A 17,866-nucleotide genomic window follows, 5' to 3' on the forward strand; every position below is an offset into this window, starting at 1 on the left:
ATAATAAGAACAAATATGGAGAAAGGGGATCCTCTTGCCGGATTCCTCTAGATGGACGGATGTTGCCATATGCTTTTCCATTAATAAGAATGGAAAAGGACAGAGTGGTCACACACCCCATCACCCACTGAATCCATTTTTCTGGAAAACCCAATTTAGTCATTATGCCTTGCAGAAAAGTCCACTCAACACGATCATATACTTTACTAATATCAAGCTTCAATGCCAATAATCATTTTTTCCTTTTTTCCGAGAATGCATAGAATGCAAAACTTCATAAGCCACCAATACATTGTCAGTAATGAGCCGCTCAGGCACAAAAGCACTCTGTTTAAAAGATATTACTTATGGCAAAATCTATTTCAACCTGTTAGCCAACACTTTGGAAATAATTTTATAAATTATTATTATTATTTTTTGATAAAACATCTTAAGCGTTTTAAATGAGGGGTTTTAACCAAAAAAAGAAAAGAAAAAGATAATAATAATTAGGGCTTAAATATATGTTGCCATTTTAATTATTTTTATTTTTTCTTTCCCGCGATTTCCCCCCGTCTTTATGCTCAGCTCTTTGCACAGCGCCGCAAGCTTCTAATCACCGTCTCTTCTTGAAAATCAAAGTCTCGCAAGCTTTCTCTAAAATCACGTAATGGAAACCAAACCGTCTGGTTCTCCGACGAGCCTAGTCGACCAATTCGTCGTGAGTATATACTCTCTGTCTCTCTAGTTCGATTATGTGCATTGCTTACAATTAGTATTGGATTATTAAGCAAGCTTATAATTATCATTTGGGTCATTGTTTAGATACCAGGTGATGAGGCTCTCGACCTCTCAACCATGTCTAACCAGACCATTAAGCTCGGCAGAAGTCTCCGTCAGGTCTGTGCTTAGCCTATGGTTTTTACTTCTTACTTTTTTCAAAAAGACCCTGAAAATACAAAGAGTTCTTGTATAGACATTTTAACAAACAGGTAGAGTGCATTTTGGGAAATTTATGATAAACATGGATAATGAGGTTTACTTAGATGATTTTGAGAACTGGGTTTTTGCTCATTTTGTGTTTGAAGATTATTATGCATACTATGAAAAAAAAAAAAAAAAAAAAGCACCATTGGATCAAGTTGACTGTGAAAATATAACGAGTCCTTATATTGACATTTTAACAAACAGAAAGAGTGAATTTTGGGAAATTATGTTAAATATTGATAATGAGGCCTATCTAGATGATTTTGAGAATTGGGTTTTTGATTGTGATTGAAGATTATAATGCATATAAGTATCTGAAATAGTGAAACTCTGCCACCATCACAAGTTCACAACCCAACATTTTAATTGTTGTCTTGTCCTTCTACTACCAGAATCAATGGTGTACTATTACTATCCACGGTATGTGCTGGAGTGAGTACCCAATTGTGTTTTTGTTCCCTGAAATGTGATAGAAAAGTGAAATGGGCACGGGGCTTTATTATTTTTGTTCTTTCTATATAAGTTTTTTTTTTTTTTTTTTTTTTTTTTTTTTTTTTTTTTTTTTTTTTTTTTTTTTCTGATTCATTTTGGTTGATTAGTGATTCATTGTAATTGATATTGGGTAAATTTCTAGGACGGTGATGTTCTTTCTGTCATGAAGGCTGGGACATTTAAATTCTCAAAGCCAAACAAATATTGGGTTGAGAGCTCGCAGAAAAGGGTGAGTAAGGCACTATAAAGTACGCTGGATATAAAATAATATATGCACTTTTTCATTCTTGGTTGATAGTGATCTGAGAATTTGCTTTTCGAAGTGTATGGTCATGACTCATGACTACTATGCTACGCCATAGAAGTCGGATACCTTACCTAGTGTGCACATCAATCTGAATATGCTTATGATAGCAAAGTGAATTGCAATGTATTATAGTAGGCAGCAGTGTTGAAGCAGCAAGTGATGGGGTTTATATATTTTATGCCACAATGCCTTCTGGAATATGTTTTTATTATAAGGTGTTGTTACTGCCCCCAAATAGTTGCAATTTTTTTTTTTTTTTTGGTGGTAAGGGGGAGGGGAGAGGAGTAGATTAGATTAATTTTGAGGCATTTGTTTTACATTTGCTAATTGGTGATTATTTTGACCATGTATTGAATTGGACCTCTCTTTCTATTTTGTGTTTTATACTTCAGTGGTGTTTTGTATTCTTTTAGCTACATTGGGAGAAATTGATCGCTAAAGTGTTAATATGTTTTAGTTATTTCACATAGATTCTAATTGTTTTAATTGTTCTTATTTTTCCTTTTCTTTTGATGTTGTAATTTGTTGTTTTGTACAGTATGAGCCTCATGCAGGGGATTCTGTTCTTGGAATTGTGGTGGACTCTAAAGCAGATGTAAGAAACTTCACTTGATTATATCATTGAATCTGGTGTCATTAATTCTCTTATGCTAGTAGTAACTTCTTTCTGTTTTAGATTAGTTTCTTTTTAAAATCAAGCAGCCATTTTGTCCCTTAATTGTTACCCATGTGAAGAAGAAGAATTGCCCAATCTTCAACTTGAAATGACCAATTTGGAAGAGATACTATCACTTGGGAGGTGATAATACCTGTATTTATCCATTTTTTTGTAGGCGTTTAATGTGTTGTGGAGATATTGATGCTAGGGATTTTATCCCTTAGGGATTAATGTCTCCCGTGGATGTTCTGCCATGGTCTCCTTCCAAGTGACATACTCTCTTTTTATGTAAATTACCAGCCTTTATTTTCAATTTCTTCGAAGTATGTAATGTCAAAAAGTTCTTTCTGCTTTAATGAACTTATGAATACCTTTCTATGATCCTTTTTTCTTTCATTTACAGAACTTTCTTGTGGACATAAAAGGACCTGCATTGGCATTTTTGCCCGTGCTTGCATTTGAAGGAGGAACTAGGAGAAACATACCAAAGTTTGAGGTGTGTACTCTATGCATGTTGTGTGGGAAGTAGGTTCTTTGTGTGTTCAACATTATTGTTATTCTTTTCGTCTTAGTTGTAACATTGGGAGAGAAATATGGAAGCTGTTACTAGTTTCTAGAGGCCTTTCTATTGGAAAATAAAGCAAGAAAACTAATATTTCTCACTTAGCACTAATGGCAATTTGAATAGTTGGTCTTGATTTTGCTGCCAATGAATTCTGGCTCAAATGGTACTTCTTCCTCCATAAGAATGAGATGCAGGGTGGGGTTGTGGGCTTAAATGCAGTGACTCTTCTTAATGTAGAAATCAAAGCTTTTAAATAACTTAGGAGCTAGTAAGGAATATACTACACTTTCTGGATGATGTTTATGAGTTAAATAGTATGAACCTTTTCTCTTCTTTTCTTATTTGAATGCTCTGAGTGTTGGTTGTAGACCTGACCATAGTGAGTTCTTTGTTATGATTTAAAAGATATGGGCTTTCAAAATTTTATAATTTAGAAGAAATTTGATCATAGTATTGAAATTACCAACAGTTTCTATTCTTGAACGCTGGTTGTTCATTCCAATATTTTCTTTCTTTTGCTTTATATGTAGGTAGGAAGTGATGGTTAATTCATATGGTTATTTGCTTGATGTGTATTATGTTTCTGAAATATTTTCTTTTTGTTAATGTATTGTGTTGCAGGCAGGTACTTTGATCTATGTTCGGGTTGTCAAGGCAAACCCTGGCATGAATCCAGAGCTTTCATGCACTGACGGTTGGTTTTTATTGAAAAAAAACTGTGATTGATGTGCGCCATAAATATGTCGTGGTTCTGACCCTTTGTTAGTTTCATTTCTTGTTAATTTGATATTTTTGGCAATCTCCTGACTTTTTTGTTATCTTGTTTTTCATTTTACAGCCAGTGGGAAAGCAGCAGAATTTGGCCAACTTAAAGATGGTTATATGTTTGAATCTTCAACCGGCCTGTCAAGAATGTGAGAATTTAGCTCCCCCTTAATTCATATTTAACGCTTGATAGATCTTTTAAAACACTCTTGCGCCTGAACACATGGTCGCTGTAAAGCACATCTTTTTTTGGGTAAATTTTACCTTGTGATCCTGGAATATATGGTATGTTTGATTTTGCTTCCCTAAATTTTTGATAGGTGAAATTTAAATCCCTACTAATTTTTTGCACACGACTAATGGCGTGTTGAAAAGACTGCTGATGCAGACTTTTTTTTTGTTGACATGGCACTAGCCACCCACCCCCCCCAAATATTTTTTGTCTTGTCTCTTCTCTTTCTTCTTTTCTTCTCCTGCCATCTCCAGCCACCATGAACTCCCAAAGCCCCTCACCTAAAAAAGCCACTGACAAGACAAAGCTCACCACCACCACCACTCTAAACCCTCACCATGGGAAGCACACATGTGATGGTGTGTGGCTCATTGCGGGGATCATCATAGTAGCTCATTTAAAAAGAAAAATGCCAATTTCATTGCCAAGAAGAAAACCCAAAATTTACAGAGAAGGTACAATCACAAGAACAAGCAGTAAGCAGCTGCAAACAAGAACAATATCACATCAACCTATGAGCCATTAAAGGAGAGAATTAATTGTCACCTTAAGAGAAAAATTGAGTGGGAATTATTGGGTTGGAAAAAAAAAATTTTGAAAGGAGGAAGGTTGACACTCCTAAACTCATGAGTTTACAAATGTACCATGCTTTTTTGTTTACCATTCCTTCTTATGTGGGAAATAGGTTGGAAAGGTTGCAGGGGAATATGTTATGGAGTGGTCCAGGAGATAAGTTCAAATTTCCTTTAGTGGATTGGAATACAATGTGTTCCCCAATTTCCAATGGGGGTATGGGTGTGCATAAGTTAGGCACTGTTGCCTTTGGGGTTTTGGAAAGGGAGGGACCCACTTGTAACAATAAAGTATGGGGTGGATTGGGGAGGCTGGACAACAAAGCAATTGCGAAGAACTCATGGATGTAGCTTATGGAAGAGAATCCGGGTGGGGTGGGCTAGGTTTTTCAACCCATAAAGTCTCTTTTGTTTGTTTGAAATTTTTTATATGTAATTTTTAGGCTATCTTGTGGCAGTCTTTCCTTCAATAAATTAAATTTTATATATATATATATATATATATTTATATATATAAAATTGAGGGACCAATGTTGAACCTCTTAAATTTGAGGGACCAAAATCAAACTTACTATATGTCTCAGATACCTAAAGTACAATTTACCTTTTATTTATTTCTTTTTTATTCCTTGATTTGATAGGGAAACATAACTTATGCAGCCCACATATATTTTGGTTATAAAGCTTGAAATTTTGTTTCTGTCGTAACGATATGTCTCTTGTCTTGTCTCTAGGCTCCTGAGCTCTCCAATGTGTCCAGTTCTTGATGCATTAGGGAAGAAGCTTTCATTTGAGATAGCGGTTGGCTTAAATGGTCGTGTTTGGGTATGCTTCTTGAGAAACTGCTGTATTGTAGTTGGGTTAGACAGTTCCCTGTTTCCAATGTGTGTGTGTCTTTTAAATTTTTATTCCACTCTAACCTTCTCATGTTTAATATTGTATGCTGCAACCTTGTTTTCAGAAACTTCTTCCTGATACTATCTTGTAAAAATCTTATTGACTTGTAGGTCAACGCCACCTCTCCGTCTACAGTCATTGTTGTTGCTAATGGAATTATGAACTCAGAATTTAAGAGTGGGGTACAGCAGAGAGGGATGGTGGAGAAATTGCTTCAGAATTTAAAGTTGTCAAGTCAGTCCTTCTCTTATACATATATGATTCCAACCTCAACATTTATTGGATGCTTGTTATTAATTCATTTTCTACAACTTACGAATATGAAACAAACTTCTTTAATGTTTTCTTTGCAGCTTGATAATTAAAAAGTGCATGCTTTGGAGCTGTTGGCTGTTGTTAAATTTACCTTTTGCAGAGCATGGTTATGTGGGGGTTATAAAGACGACAAATTTCTACACACACTAATGCCCGTTTTTCATTCTGCTGTCATAGAATCTTACATGAAATGAGTTTGTGTATACCATTGCGGTTTTATTTTATATTTTGATCTTTTGGACTTGGAAGTCATTAAATTTTGCATATTTTTGGTTATCTTTGGAATTGGTGAGGAGTTATGTTGTAACTTTTAATTTCAAGCATGGAAACTTTGTGATTTTTTTTACATTTTTGGAATTGGTGAGGACTTATATTAAAGGAGATTTTTAATTTTTTACAACTTGTTATTAATGAAAACTTTGTTCATTTCTTTGTTTTTTAATGACCCTAATAAATTGAACATTAAGGCACAAAAATTGGTAACAAGTTGAAATACAAGAAACTGGCAGACGAATTGAGAAAGGCATGTTAGTGTAATGTAGTGATTTACTGTAGTGCTCAAAGGATGTTAGTGTAACGTAGTGATGTGGGTTCCAGTTAGCTGTGAGCGCCTTCCTTGGACCAATTGCTTCTTCGGTCAACTCTTTCTTTAGGTTTACCTAGGCCCACTTTAGTTTAATGTGTTGATAGTTGGGCCTTTAAGTTCCTCAGCTCAAGCCCAATGGGAACATGCTTTCTGGACTCCCACAGTGACTACTAGGGAAAATTTTACTTTATGCCTATATTTTATGGGTGAATTGGTGATAACAAATTCGTAATTCTATAAGGGAAACCGTTTCTATACCCAAAATTAAAGATGAATAAGAGAGACATTTATATTTGATTTGTTGGCAAAAGTCAGCAAGCTATAAATGGTAATTCTAATGGGAAAAATCCAATGGAATATACTAGTGATGATTTTAGTCAATCAGCCAGAAAAGGGTATGCCATACTTCATCCCATTATTTTATGTGTAAAATAAAACCATTAACATATGTAAAACGTAAATGGTGAGTTGTTCATGAAACTGACAAATATGTATATTCAGAAAATGTATTTTCATATTAAATAATAGTAAGTATTTTACAATTAATAGTTTACCTGTAAAATAGCATGATAATTGTTAAATGCCAAATTTAAAACTTCATGAGGTTTCACGTTTTTGTTAAAAACATTGATAATTTGATAAATGTGGACGAAAGTTGGTATTAAATTACCCTTAAACCTTAGGTTGAAATTAACTAGGCGAAACTACATTATTGATCCCTGAATTTTACTTTCTAAGCTCTAGAAGTTTACCTTCTAAACTCAATTGGTCTCTTAAGTTTCAAGTGAGTACTATTGATTTCTCAAGTTTGAAAATCGAGCAATGTTATTCCTTTGCTAACTATGGTTAGCATTATTGCCTACGTGGCTAATGGAATAATGAAATGGCACGTGGCAACTTAAGTGTCAAATGACACATATTTAGTTATAAGATTGCCATGTTTTCTTTAATTGATTATTATTTATTATAATAATTTTTTTTTGAAAACTGATTGGCTTCAGGATTTTGGCCTCCCTTCCTCTCGTCGCCTTTCTCCACTCTGCCGTCTTCCGGTCCTCCAATGGAGTCACCAGACCACCTCAAAAAGCCAACAAAATTATGGTGGCAAAGTGAGTAGATTTACCCTCTCTCTTAAATTTGGATCGTTGACCACAGATCCTTTCTGTCAATAGGAGTATTCTAAGATTGGGTGTAAAAAACCAAAAAAGATTTATGCAATAAAAAGAAACCGGTGATCCCACGTAGATTGGTATGGGGCTTTGCAAAAGCTTAAAAAAAAAAAAAAAAAAATCTAAATATAATACCTAAAATCATTCAAATATTTGAAGGCTAACCAAATAGATTAAAATATTTTTGTCATTTGTAGATCCTTGGAAATAGAGCTTAAGAACAAAGAAATACACAGAACTTTAGAGATTAGCAGCTGACGAAGATTGGTAAAGGACATAGAGGTGCTTGTGCTGGCTAATACAGTAACAAAAACTAATTGGAACAAGAGGAAAGAGTGGCTAACGATAGTGGTGGAAGTGGCGGCAACATCTATTGGGAAAAGAGAAGAGAAGAGGAAGACGAAGGGTTGGCTGGGTCCCAATGAGTCACATGCTAAGTTGGCAAATTCACAAACTTTACACATCATATTATAAAAGTCAAAATATGATACATCATTATTTCGTTAGCCACGTAAAAATAAAATTAACGAAAGGTAATAAAATGACTAATATAACTTATTTTTTAAACTTAAGAGATCAGTAATGTTTATTTGAAACTTTAAGGACTAATTGCACTCGCAAGGTAAACTTCAAGGACCAATAATATAGTTTCGTCAATTAACTAATATCCTCTCCAATATTGTAGGTGGTATCTTGTGAAAACATGTGATTTATATATAATAATGGTAGCGGATATAAGTAAAAGTGATATTATACTAATTACCAATTTCCAGAAGTAAAAAACTGTCTCTAGTGTACTAAAAAGATAAAATTATATATAAACAAAGATTAAAAACATGTAAAAGGAGAAAATTATGTGATATCATATTTTTATCTACTATATGTGAAACTCTTTAAAAAAAGTGTAAGTGATTTAAAACATAATGCTTTGTTTATTTTGGTGATAATGTTATCTAGAAAATGAGTTATTTTTTTAAAAATATTTTCTATAAAACTATCATTTTTTTAAAAAAAATATTTCATAGCAATCTTAAAGATACTTTTCATTTGACCCTTTTTTTTATGCTATCAAACACTAAAAAACACTGATTTGGTATCAAAATCAATGATTTTTTTTATACTTATAATACTTGCACATTGGGTATCAAAATCAGTGATTGGACTTGTAAGGTCACAATTTGGTTCCCAAGCCCAAATGATGGATGAACTTAGGTCCAAAGAGCCCGATACAATGAATTTGTAGAAAGTGAGTTGAAAAGCTGGGCTTTAATAAATCAAGCAACAAGCAAAGTGGATCCAGATGACAAGAAAATGAAAATGGACTGATTTAATCTAAAGAAAATCGTCCTCGGCACAATCCAAGGAGATCAGTTCTTATAAATTTCTGCTCAAGTTTGATTACAAGTTCAACTCTTAATTGCTACAATGTTTTTCTCTCAATTTCTCAATCCCTTTTCCTCAGGGTCTTCTTTCTCTTTTATATTGTCTTCCTTCTCTCCTCTTTACCCTCCATGTGTAGGTTAGATTGATGGTGTTAATCCTTATCCTATCAGCACCTTCTTGAAATCTCTGATAATAGCTGTAAGGCTGAAAATTACTGTTCAGGTATCACCTCCACATAAATGCGGCTAGTTGGTTAGGTGTAGAGTATTCAATGCAATGGTAGCAGCTTTCTCTTTAGATATTTTAGGACTTTCCTCTATCCTGTGCTTCTGTGATGCTTATCCGTATCAAAAGAATCTCTTGGAGCGTTGACCTAGGTGGTAGACCACCCATTTAGACCTCGACTTTGATCAGCCGAGGAGATATTCATCCTCAAACCATCCTCATGGACTCCTATAATCAAAACTAACCTCTTCACTTACTAACAGGGAATCCCTTGATAATGTTCACCCCTCCTCGGACAACTTCATGTCCTCAAATTGGGCCCCCGGCCCAATATATACATAGATGTATATTGCTGGGCCTAAAACCCCTACAAGACTATTTTGTAATTTTTGGAAAATAAAGTAACAATAACATAAGATAACCTAGTAAATACTTATCAGTTATCATACATGCCCAAATTTAAAACAGATGATAAAATAAGAGGAGTTTTTTTTTTTTTTCTTTTTTCTTTTTTTGTTTTTTGAGAAGCATAAAGTAAGAGAAGTCAGATAGCAATACTTGATCTGAGAATTTAAAATTGAAAAAATAATGAGACAAAACTTTAATAGTCTGTTTGGATTGAGGGAGAAGGAGGGGGAGTAGAGTAGAGTGGAATTGATCTAAAATTAGCTTATTTTCAGCCAACTCTACTCTACTCTACTCCCCTTCACTCCCTTTCCTTTTCCCCTCAATCCAAATGGGCCCTAACTGGCATTAGGATATAGTGGCTCAGCATAATAATCAAATGAGTATGGGGCAAGAAAGAACGAAGAAATGAAAGGATAGGCTTTTGAAAAAAAAAAAAAAAAACCATTTAAATAAATTAATGAAGCAGAGTCTTGACAAGGATATCAAGTGTTGAAGTTGCCTCGAGTGTTCTTTTACTAGAGGCTTATCACAAAGAGAGTAGAATTGGGTTTGAAGTTGCTAAGACTTGAGGCTTCATTTGGGTTATTACAGTTGGACATGTCGCGTACATAGTTCATGCACAAGATAGCCTAAAAATTACAGAAAAAGAATAACAAACAAACAAACGAACAAAAAAGGCTTTATGGGCTGGCAAACCTACGTAGCCCACCCTGCCTAAACTTTCTTCTGTAAGCTACAGCCATGAGTTCTTTGCACTTGCTTCGTTGTCTATCCACCCTATACTTTATTGCTACAACCCGTCTCTACAACTGGTTTTAATGTGGCAGACGTATGAGCCGCATGTCTCGCTAATATATGGGTCCCACACATGCCTCTCATACATTTGGTGCAGGAGTTCTATGCATATTTTTAAGAAATCAAATTACATGTTTAAATTTATAGATTTAATTAATCTATTGAATTTCTTTATTTCAATATTGTTCTTAATTTTGCCTCTTCTAAACTGAAATCCTAGCTCCGTCATTGCTCGATATCAAGCCATTCTCTGGTTTCACTAATTCGACTTTTAGCCTCCATTCTCTGGTTTCACTAATTTGACCTTTAGCCTTCTTGATTCTTACAATGTGTTGTGTACCTTTACCAAAGGTAGCCTTTATTGTTTAGCGCCAAAGCTTTGCATTGTTGCTATATTTTTGAATCTATATATTGCATCATCCAGGAGCTTAACCACTGGAAGCATCATCTAGTTCCTGTGCTCTTGCTGTTTCTAGTATCTCTTCATATGTAAATATGCATAATAAAACTGTTCATGGTGCTCACAATGTTGCTTTTGATATGTGGCACTATAGATTAGGTCACCCATCTTATTCTAAACTCAATGCTATCTATAAGAAAGTACCTAGCTAACACAGATTCTACAAACCAGTTGTGTGATGTGTCCTTTAGCCAAACAATAAAGGCTATCTTTTCATTTTTAGCATGTCTCTAGTTCTGTTTTTAACTCGATTCATTGTGATGTATGGAAGCCACTTTCCTATGGTACAGACCACAAGGTTCCTTTTAATATTTTGGAATAGTGTTATTAGTTAATTACACACCAACTTGCACACATGTCCGTACAATTGGGTAAAAAATGATTGAAATCATGTATTGAAGACATGATTTTAGTTGTTTTTCAACTGTGTATATGGACATCGGACATATGTGCAACAGATTTTACCGTGACATTTTTAGGTATATATATTTTTGGTAAACAAAGTATAACAAATAGAAGATAATCTAGTATCATACATGCCAACAGGGTCCAAATTTAAAACAGATGATGAAGTAGTAGGAATCACATATACTCACATAGCAATACTTGATCTTAATTCTACACCTTTTATTTGAAGTCTCAATTCTCTTGTTGCCTGTGTTCATGTGTTTGTGTAATTGTGTTCTCTTAGGGCTGGCTCAACAATTTTGGGGGCCTTAGGCGAAAATTTTAAGTGGATTCTTTTTTTTTTAACTTTAAAGTCTAAATTTGTAAAAATAAAAATTAATTTATTACATGGTTCAATAAATTAGTATCACTATAATACAAATGAGTTGATATAATGTACATCAAATAATTAATTGATATGATAATTTATAATAATTGATAAAGTAAGAGTTTGCATTAAAAAAAAAAAGTGATAACTTATTAATTAGTGTGGGGTCGTGTGCGGGCCAGCTTAGTTTAGGCCTTGTGATGTGTTGGGACTTGTGGACAAGACTGCACAATGCTATGTGCACTGTGCAATCTTATCCTATCAAGTTATGTGCACTATTATTGTGCACTATTCTGCATCTTAAGATACAATGTGGCTTTTTTAATGCATTTTATTGACCAATAAAAGTACCTAAAATATTTTTTTTGTAATTAAAATATATAGATAAATATATATATATATATATATATATTTTTTAACAAGTGGGGGCTTTTTTTTTATTTGGGGGCCTTAGACAATTGCATCAATTGCTTATATGGTTCAGCCGGCCTTAAATTCTATACGGATACCCTTATCTGAACCTACACCTTCGTGACCACCCACCCTCCTTCCTCAATCCCTTTAATTTCTTGGTAGTGACTCTTTTGTGTATCTTTGTAATCATGTGTGTCCTTGTGTGGTACCCAATGCTACATTGGAAAATGACATCCACTATGACCCTGCTTAATAAGATATAAGTTCCTAATTAACAATTTAACAAAGTTATTATCATATGTAATCTTATTATTGCTAGTTAAAACTAAGCAAAAAGAGAGGAGTTTTCACGTAACGTAGTGCAATTAATTTATAGGATTTGTTAATTGTTATTGCAGTTTTATACTTTAACGTGATGTGAGTTTCTAATATATATTGATAAAGTAACTATATGTCATGATTAACCCTACCACTCTTATGAGAGGGTATTAGATGCTTAAATCAGTGAAGTAATCTATATCTTTAGTTTTATTTCTACAGTGAATATGATGAACAAGCATATATATAGTGGAATTTATTTATTGAATTTATAAATTTCAGTTAGTTATCTAGCTGATAAGAAATGATCGATTAATCAATTGAATAGTCTAAATTATAAAATAAAAAAATCACTATTATTTGTAAAAATAAAGGATATGGTCCCATTAATTTTGATGAGTAGCCACCTTATCATATTGTACACTCAAGAGGGTTACAATTATTACAATTGAATTGACTATTGAGTAATCAATCATCCTTGTAGCTGAATTGACATCTTCCCATGCACAAAGTGTTTGAGGATTTAGGGAAAAAATTGTTCAAACTAGGAGATTAACAGCATATTGTAATTAACTCTAAAAAAAAAAAAAAAAAACTTGGATATTTGAACTGATTTAAACTCTCTCTCTCTCTCTCTCTCTCTAATAAAAAAATTGATAAAATTCTGTCGCACTCTTAGACTGTTAGACATTCCCATACTGTCAAGTTCACAATAATTACACAAAGTTTTAACTATTTGGGGTAGAAGTGAAGAACACCAATAACATTTTTCTTTTTCTTTTCAGGGTAAGAAAAAAAGTCAAATTAACAGCTATCACTGTGACAGTGTCCCCCTCTTAGCAGAACGCCAGAACCAATATGTTTATGCCATGCACATGCATGCATTTAATGTTTTTGTTTTCGTTGATTGTCAGCTACTCTCCAATCAACCAACATGCATGAACAATCTCTACAGATCGTATCTCTCTCTCTCAGGTCTCAATGGGGTCCGATAATTCATGCCTTTTCCAGACCTTTGCCTCTCTCTTTTTTTTTTCTTTTTTTTTTTTTTAATAAAACTTAGATACAATTCACCACGTGGACATAGACGAAGCCAAAATTTCGAGTTAAGAGGGACAGATAATTTATGGAAGAGGTCAAGATATTGGAGAAGGGAGGGGGCTGAGTTTTATTTTTCTTTGGCCCAATTCGAATTATGCTCTAATATATATTTTTACAATATTAATTTTCTTCTGCAACTCCAGCCAAGTCCCCCTTAGGTCCTGGTATGGTCTGCATATGGATTGCATTAATCAATAAGTTACATAATTGATTTTTTTTTTTTTTTTAGAGAGAGTATCAACTTATGGCGTCCAACGGAAATTGAATCCCAAGTCTCTTATACAACCATCAGAGACTTTATCAGTTGAGCTAACTAAAACCCACTAATTGAATTTAATTAGTCTTGCAAAAATAACATATTTTATATTGTATTGATTAATAACATGTGGGTTGGTTTTCATTCTGTGCTGTGGCTTCTGAGCTATGTTAATATGATATATAAAGTACGGACTCACAGTTTCACAGGGAGGTGGCTACTTATGTAGTATACTAATACTACTATATTGCATGTTTATGCCACATGCATGCATTAATGGCCTGTTTGGAAGTTTAGAGAGGGAGGAGAGTAGAGGAGAGTAGTGGGGAGGAGAGTAAAGGGGAATGGTTCCCCCTCCACCTTGTTTGGATGTTTTTAAAATTAGTAAGAGGGAAGAGAGTAATTAGCCCTTCCTCTTGTTTGGATGTTTTAAAAATTAAGATGGAGAGGAGAGAAAATGATTAAAATAGACAAATTTACCCCTATTTGAAAATGGACTTGCAATATTGGTCTATTATTAATTTAGAAAGGGTAAATTGGGAAATTTATCTAGTCAATAATTTATCTATTCTACTCTCCCTCCAAATCTCTCCAATTTGGGGGAATTAAAAATGAGAGGTTAGAGGTAGTTGAAACCCCTCCAAACTCCTCCTCTTCCTTCCTTAAAAAACTTCCAAACAAGGTAATTGAATTACTCTCCCTCCCTCTACTCTACTCCCCCTCTTTTTTTAAACTTCCAAATAGGCCATAAATGTTTGGCAAAAATCCAACACCGACCTTCTAATTTTCAGTTTTTTTCATTTCAATCCTCTAACTTTCAGTTTTGTCATTTCAGTTCTCTAACTTTCAATTGTTATCAATTCAGTACTTTGTTAACCATCTGTTAAGTGTCTCCATTAAATGAGCAAAACGACGCCGTTTTGTTTGTTTTTTTTTTAATTTTTTTTTGTAATTAAAAGAAATTAAAAAAAATTGTTATTAAAAAAAAAAACAAAAAACAAAAAAACAAAAGCAAAGTTGAAGAAATGAAAACTCTATCTGTCTGGGTAGAACAGAGCAAATAGAACATGAAGAAAGGAAAAGAACCCACGTGCTTGATCGATTTCTGGATGCGAGTCGAGGAGAGTCACAGCCCAGAGAAGCGATGAAGTGGAAGAGTCCTGAGCAGCGAAGAGAAAGTCGAAGAGGTAGCTTCCAATTTCAACGTCGCTGGTGTTTGGCGGCTTCGCCACCTCGATTTCGCCGCCTCGGTTTCGCCAGATTCAAATAAAGCTATTAACTTCTTCATAGTCTCTTGCATCCAGAAATCAATCAAGCACGTGGGTTCTTTTCCTTTATTCATGCTCTCTTTGCTCTATTCTACACAGACAGACAGAGTTTTCCTTTCTTCAACTTTGCTTTTTTTTTTTTAATAACAGTTTTTTAATTTCTTTTAATTACGAAAATTTAAAATAAAAAAGAGCCAAAACAGCATTGTTTTGCTCATTTAACGGAGACACTTAACAGATGATTAACAAAATACTGAATTGACAACAATTAAAAGTTAGAGGACTGAAATGACAAAACTGAAAGTTCTGAAAGTTCTGAAAGTTAGAGGGTCAGTTTTGAATTTTTGCCTAAATGTTTTTGTTTTCGTTGATTGTCAGCTATTCTCCAATCAAACATGCATGAACAATTTCTATAGATCGTATATCTCTCTGAGGCCTCAATGCGGTCCGATAATTCAAGCCTTTTCCAGACCTTTGTCTTTCTTTTTTTACTTCTTTTCAGAACATTTTCTTACAAGAATTAATAAAACTTAGGTACAATTTACGGTGTTATAAGGGCAAAACTAAGATTTCAAGTTAAGAGGAATTGATGATCTATGGAGGTGGTCAAGATTTTGGAGAGGAGAGGGGCTAAGTTTTATTTTTCTTCGGCCAAATTCGAATTATGCCCTAATATATCTACAATTTTTTTTTCTACAACTCAAGCCATGGCCCCATGGGCCCTAGTATATCTCGGTCCCTGCATATATATATATATATATATGTGTGTGTGTGTGTGTGTTAGGTTCTAAAGTGTAGGACGTTATGTATTTAGAACTCTAATTTGTATTGTTGGCAAACCATGATCAAAACAATGTGTTTAGAAGTGTTTAAATCTAGCTCAAAGTTGTATGTCAATGTAAAGTTGGAATCGAGTGTAAAGCAGAAAGCAGTGTGGCTTTCGGCCTGGCTCGATCAATCGAAGCTTAGGCTCGACCGATCGAACATCGGGCAGATTGCTTTTCTGCAGAATTTTCCAACTCAGCCCTAGTTGTTTTAAAACGTTTTTAGGGTTTCTTATTGGTCCTAAGTATAAAAGGCAAACCCTAGCCACGTTTTAGTGTTGCTCATATTGCGGTTTGTGTAAATCTCTTGTGAGATCTAGAAGAGCTTTCCTTTACACAAACTTAGGGTTTTCAAGGAGGAGATATTCTCTATACCTTGATGATCAAAACAGTTGCTGCCATAAAAGTTTAAAGAATACACAAGTGGGGGTGCTTGTAGCTTGTGGGAATCCAAAGAAATAAGGAGTCCGTGGATTCGGAGCTTGCACGTGGTCGTGTCAGTAAGTTCTACTGGTTGGTAGCATTAGGAAGTCGAGCGGGGGTGCTTGTAAGTCCTTTTGTATGAACTTCGATTCTTTCTGATAATGGATTCAAGTTTACCTTGAGGATAGCTAGGTCAAATCCTCCCCAGGTTTTTACCGGTTTGATTTCCTGGGTGATCATATCGTGTGTTATTTATTTTCCGCTGCTTTGCATGATTTGATGTTTTATATTTTGATAACCTAGACTTGTTTAATTGAACTAAGTAACAACTTGGCTAATTACCTAGGTTTAATCAATTGTTTAAGGGGTCTAAAAACTATCAAGTGGTATCAGAGCAGGTAGCTCTTTTTGTTGTTGATCCTTTGATCACTGAGCTGATCCTTGACCCCTGTTGTCATGGAACACGGACACTCTCTAGTTATTCCTCCTCACTTCGATGGGAATAATTATGCTTACTGGAAAGTAAGGATGAAAGCCTTCCTGAAATCAATTGATGAGAGAGTGTGGAATTCCGTTGAATACGGATGGGAGAAGCCCACTACTCCTGTTAGTGAGTGGCAAACTTCTCAGAAAGAAGCAGTTTCGTTTAATAGCAAGGCTATGAATGCGATTTTTAATGCTGTTTCTATGGAGGAATTTAAGAGAATCTCGAATGTTGAGATCACTCATACTGCTTGGAATATCCTCCAGACTGTGCATGAAGGCACAAAGGCTGTCAAAATAAATAAATTGCAGCAATTGACTTCTAAATTTGAAAGCATTAGGATGTCTGATGATGAATATTTTGTTGAATTCTATGCAAAACTGAATGATATTGTTAATTCTGCTTTTAACTTGGGTGAAATCTATAATCAACCTAAAATTGTTAGGAAGATTCTTAGATCTTTGACTGAGGACTTTAGACCCAAGGTGACTGCCATTACTGAAAGTAAGGATGTGGACTCCATCCCTGTTGATGAGCTTGTAGGATCTCTTCAATCCTATGAGTTGGATCTATCCAAAACTTCCAAATCCAAATCAATGGCTCTTAAGTCAGTTGATGATGTTGAAAGTGGTGGATTTGATGATGAGCTCTCTGCTACAGAGATTGCCTATCTTGCCAAGAATTTTAGAAATTTTCTCAGGAATAACAATAGAAAGGCAAGAGGCACAAACACTGCTGACCCTAGAAATTTTAGGAAGTATGATCCCACTAAGGTTAATAACAATGATAAACCTAGAGAAAGAGTAGGTCAATCTTCCAATAATTCTTTGAGCTCTCAATGTCTTGGATGTCAAGGGTATGGACACTTGAAATCTGAATGTCCAACCTATTTGAAGTCTATGGGTAAGGCTATGGCCGTAACCCTTAATGATGGTGAAGTTTCTGATCATGATTCTGATTGTGATGAGGATGGAAACTTCATTGCTTTCACTGCTACTGCTGTAGTTGATGAGAGCATATTTGTTGAAGAGAACCCTTCTGATAGGGAACTCTCTGAAGATGCAGATCTTCAAGAGGCCTATAACAAACTTTGCAAAGTTGCTACAAAGGATGCTATGAATGTTGAACTTGGCCTAAAGAAAACTAAATCTCTTGAGCTTGAAAAGAAAAATTTGCTTGTTAAATTGTTTGATGCTAATGACCTTTTG

The 17,866-nt window shown here is 34.6% G+C and overlaps 1 protein-coding gene across 2 annotated transcripts; it reads left to right on the forward strand.

Moving 5' to 3' along the window:
- The first annotated feature begins 494 nt into the window (after positions 1-494).
- Positions 495-6,169, forward strand: LOC126703162 (uncharacterized). 2 transcript variants are annotated; one of them, XM_050402094.1, is made up of 10 exons: positions 501-700; positions 805-879; positions 1,601-1,687; positions 2,304-2,360; positions 2,827-2,919; positions 3,610-3,682; positions 3,827-3,902; positions 5,292-5,382; positions 5,565-5,688; positions 5,808-6,169. In XM_050402094.1, exons 1-10 carry the CDS (start codon positions 650-652, stop codon positions 5,810-5,812), a joined length of 732 nt encoding a protein of 243 aa, XP_050258051.1. In that variant the 5' UTR covers positions 501-649; the 3' UTR covers positions 5,813-6,169. The 2 variants fall into 2 exon arrangements, with proteins under 2 accessions (XP_050258052.1, XP_050258051.1); XM_050402095.1 differs by lacking the exon at positions 805-879 and having other exon boundaries at positions 495-700.
- The last annotated feature ends 11,697 nt before the right edge of the window (positions 6,170-17,866 follow it).

Source organism: Quercus robur, chromosome 10, assembly GCF_932294415.1.
Source record: "Quercus robur chromosome 10, dhQueRobu3.1, whole genome shotgun sequence".
NCBI lineage: Eukaryota > Viridiplantae > Streptophyta > Magnoliopsida > Fagales > Fagaceae > Quercus > Quercus robur.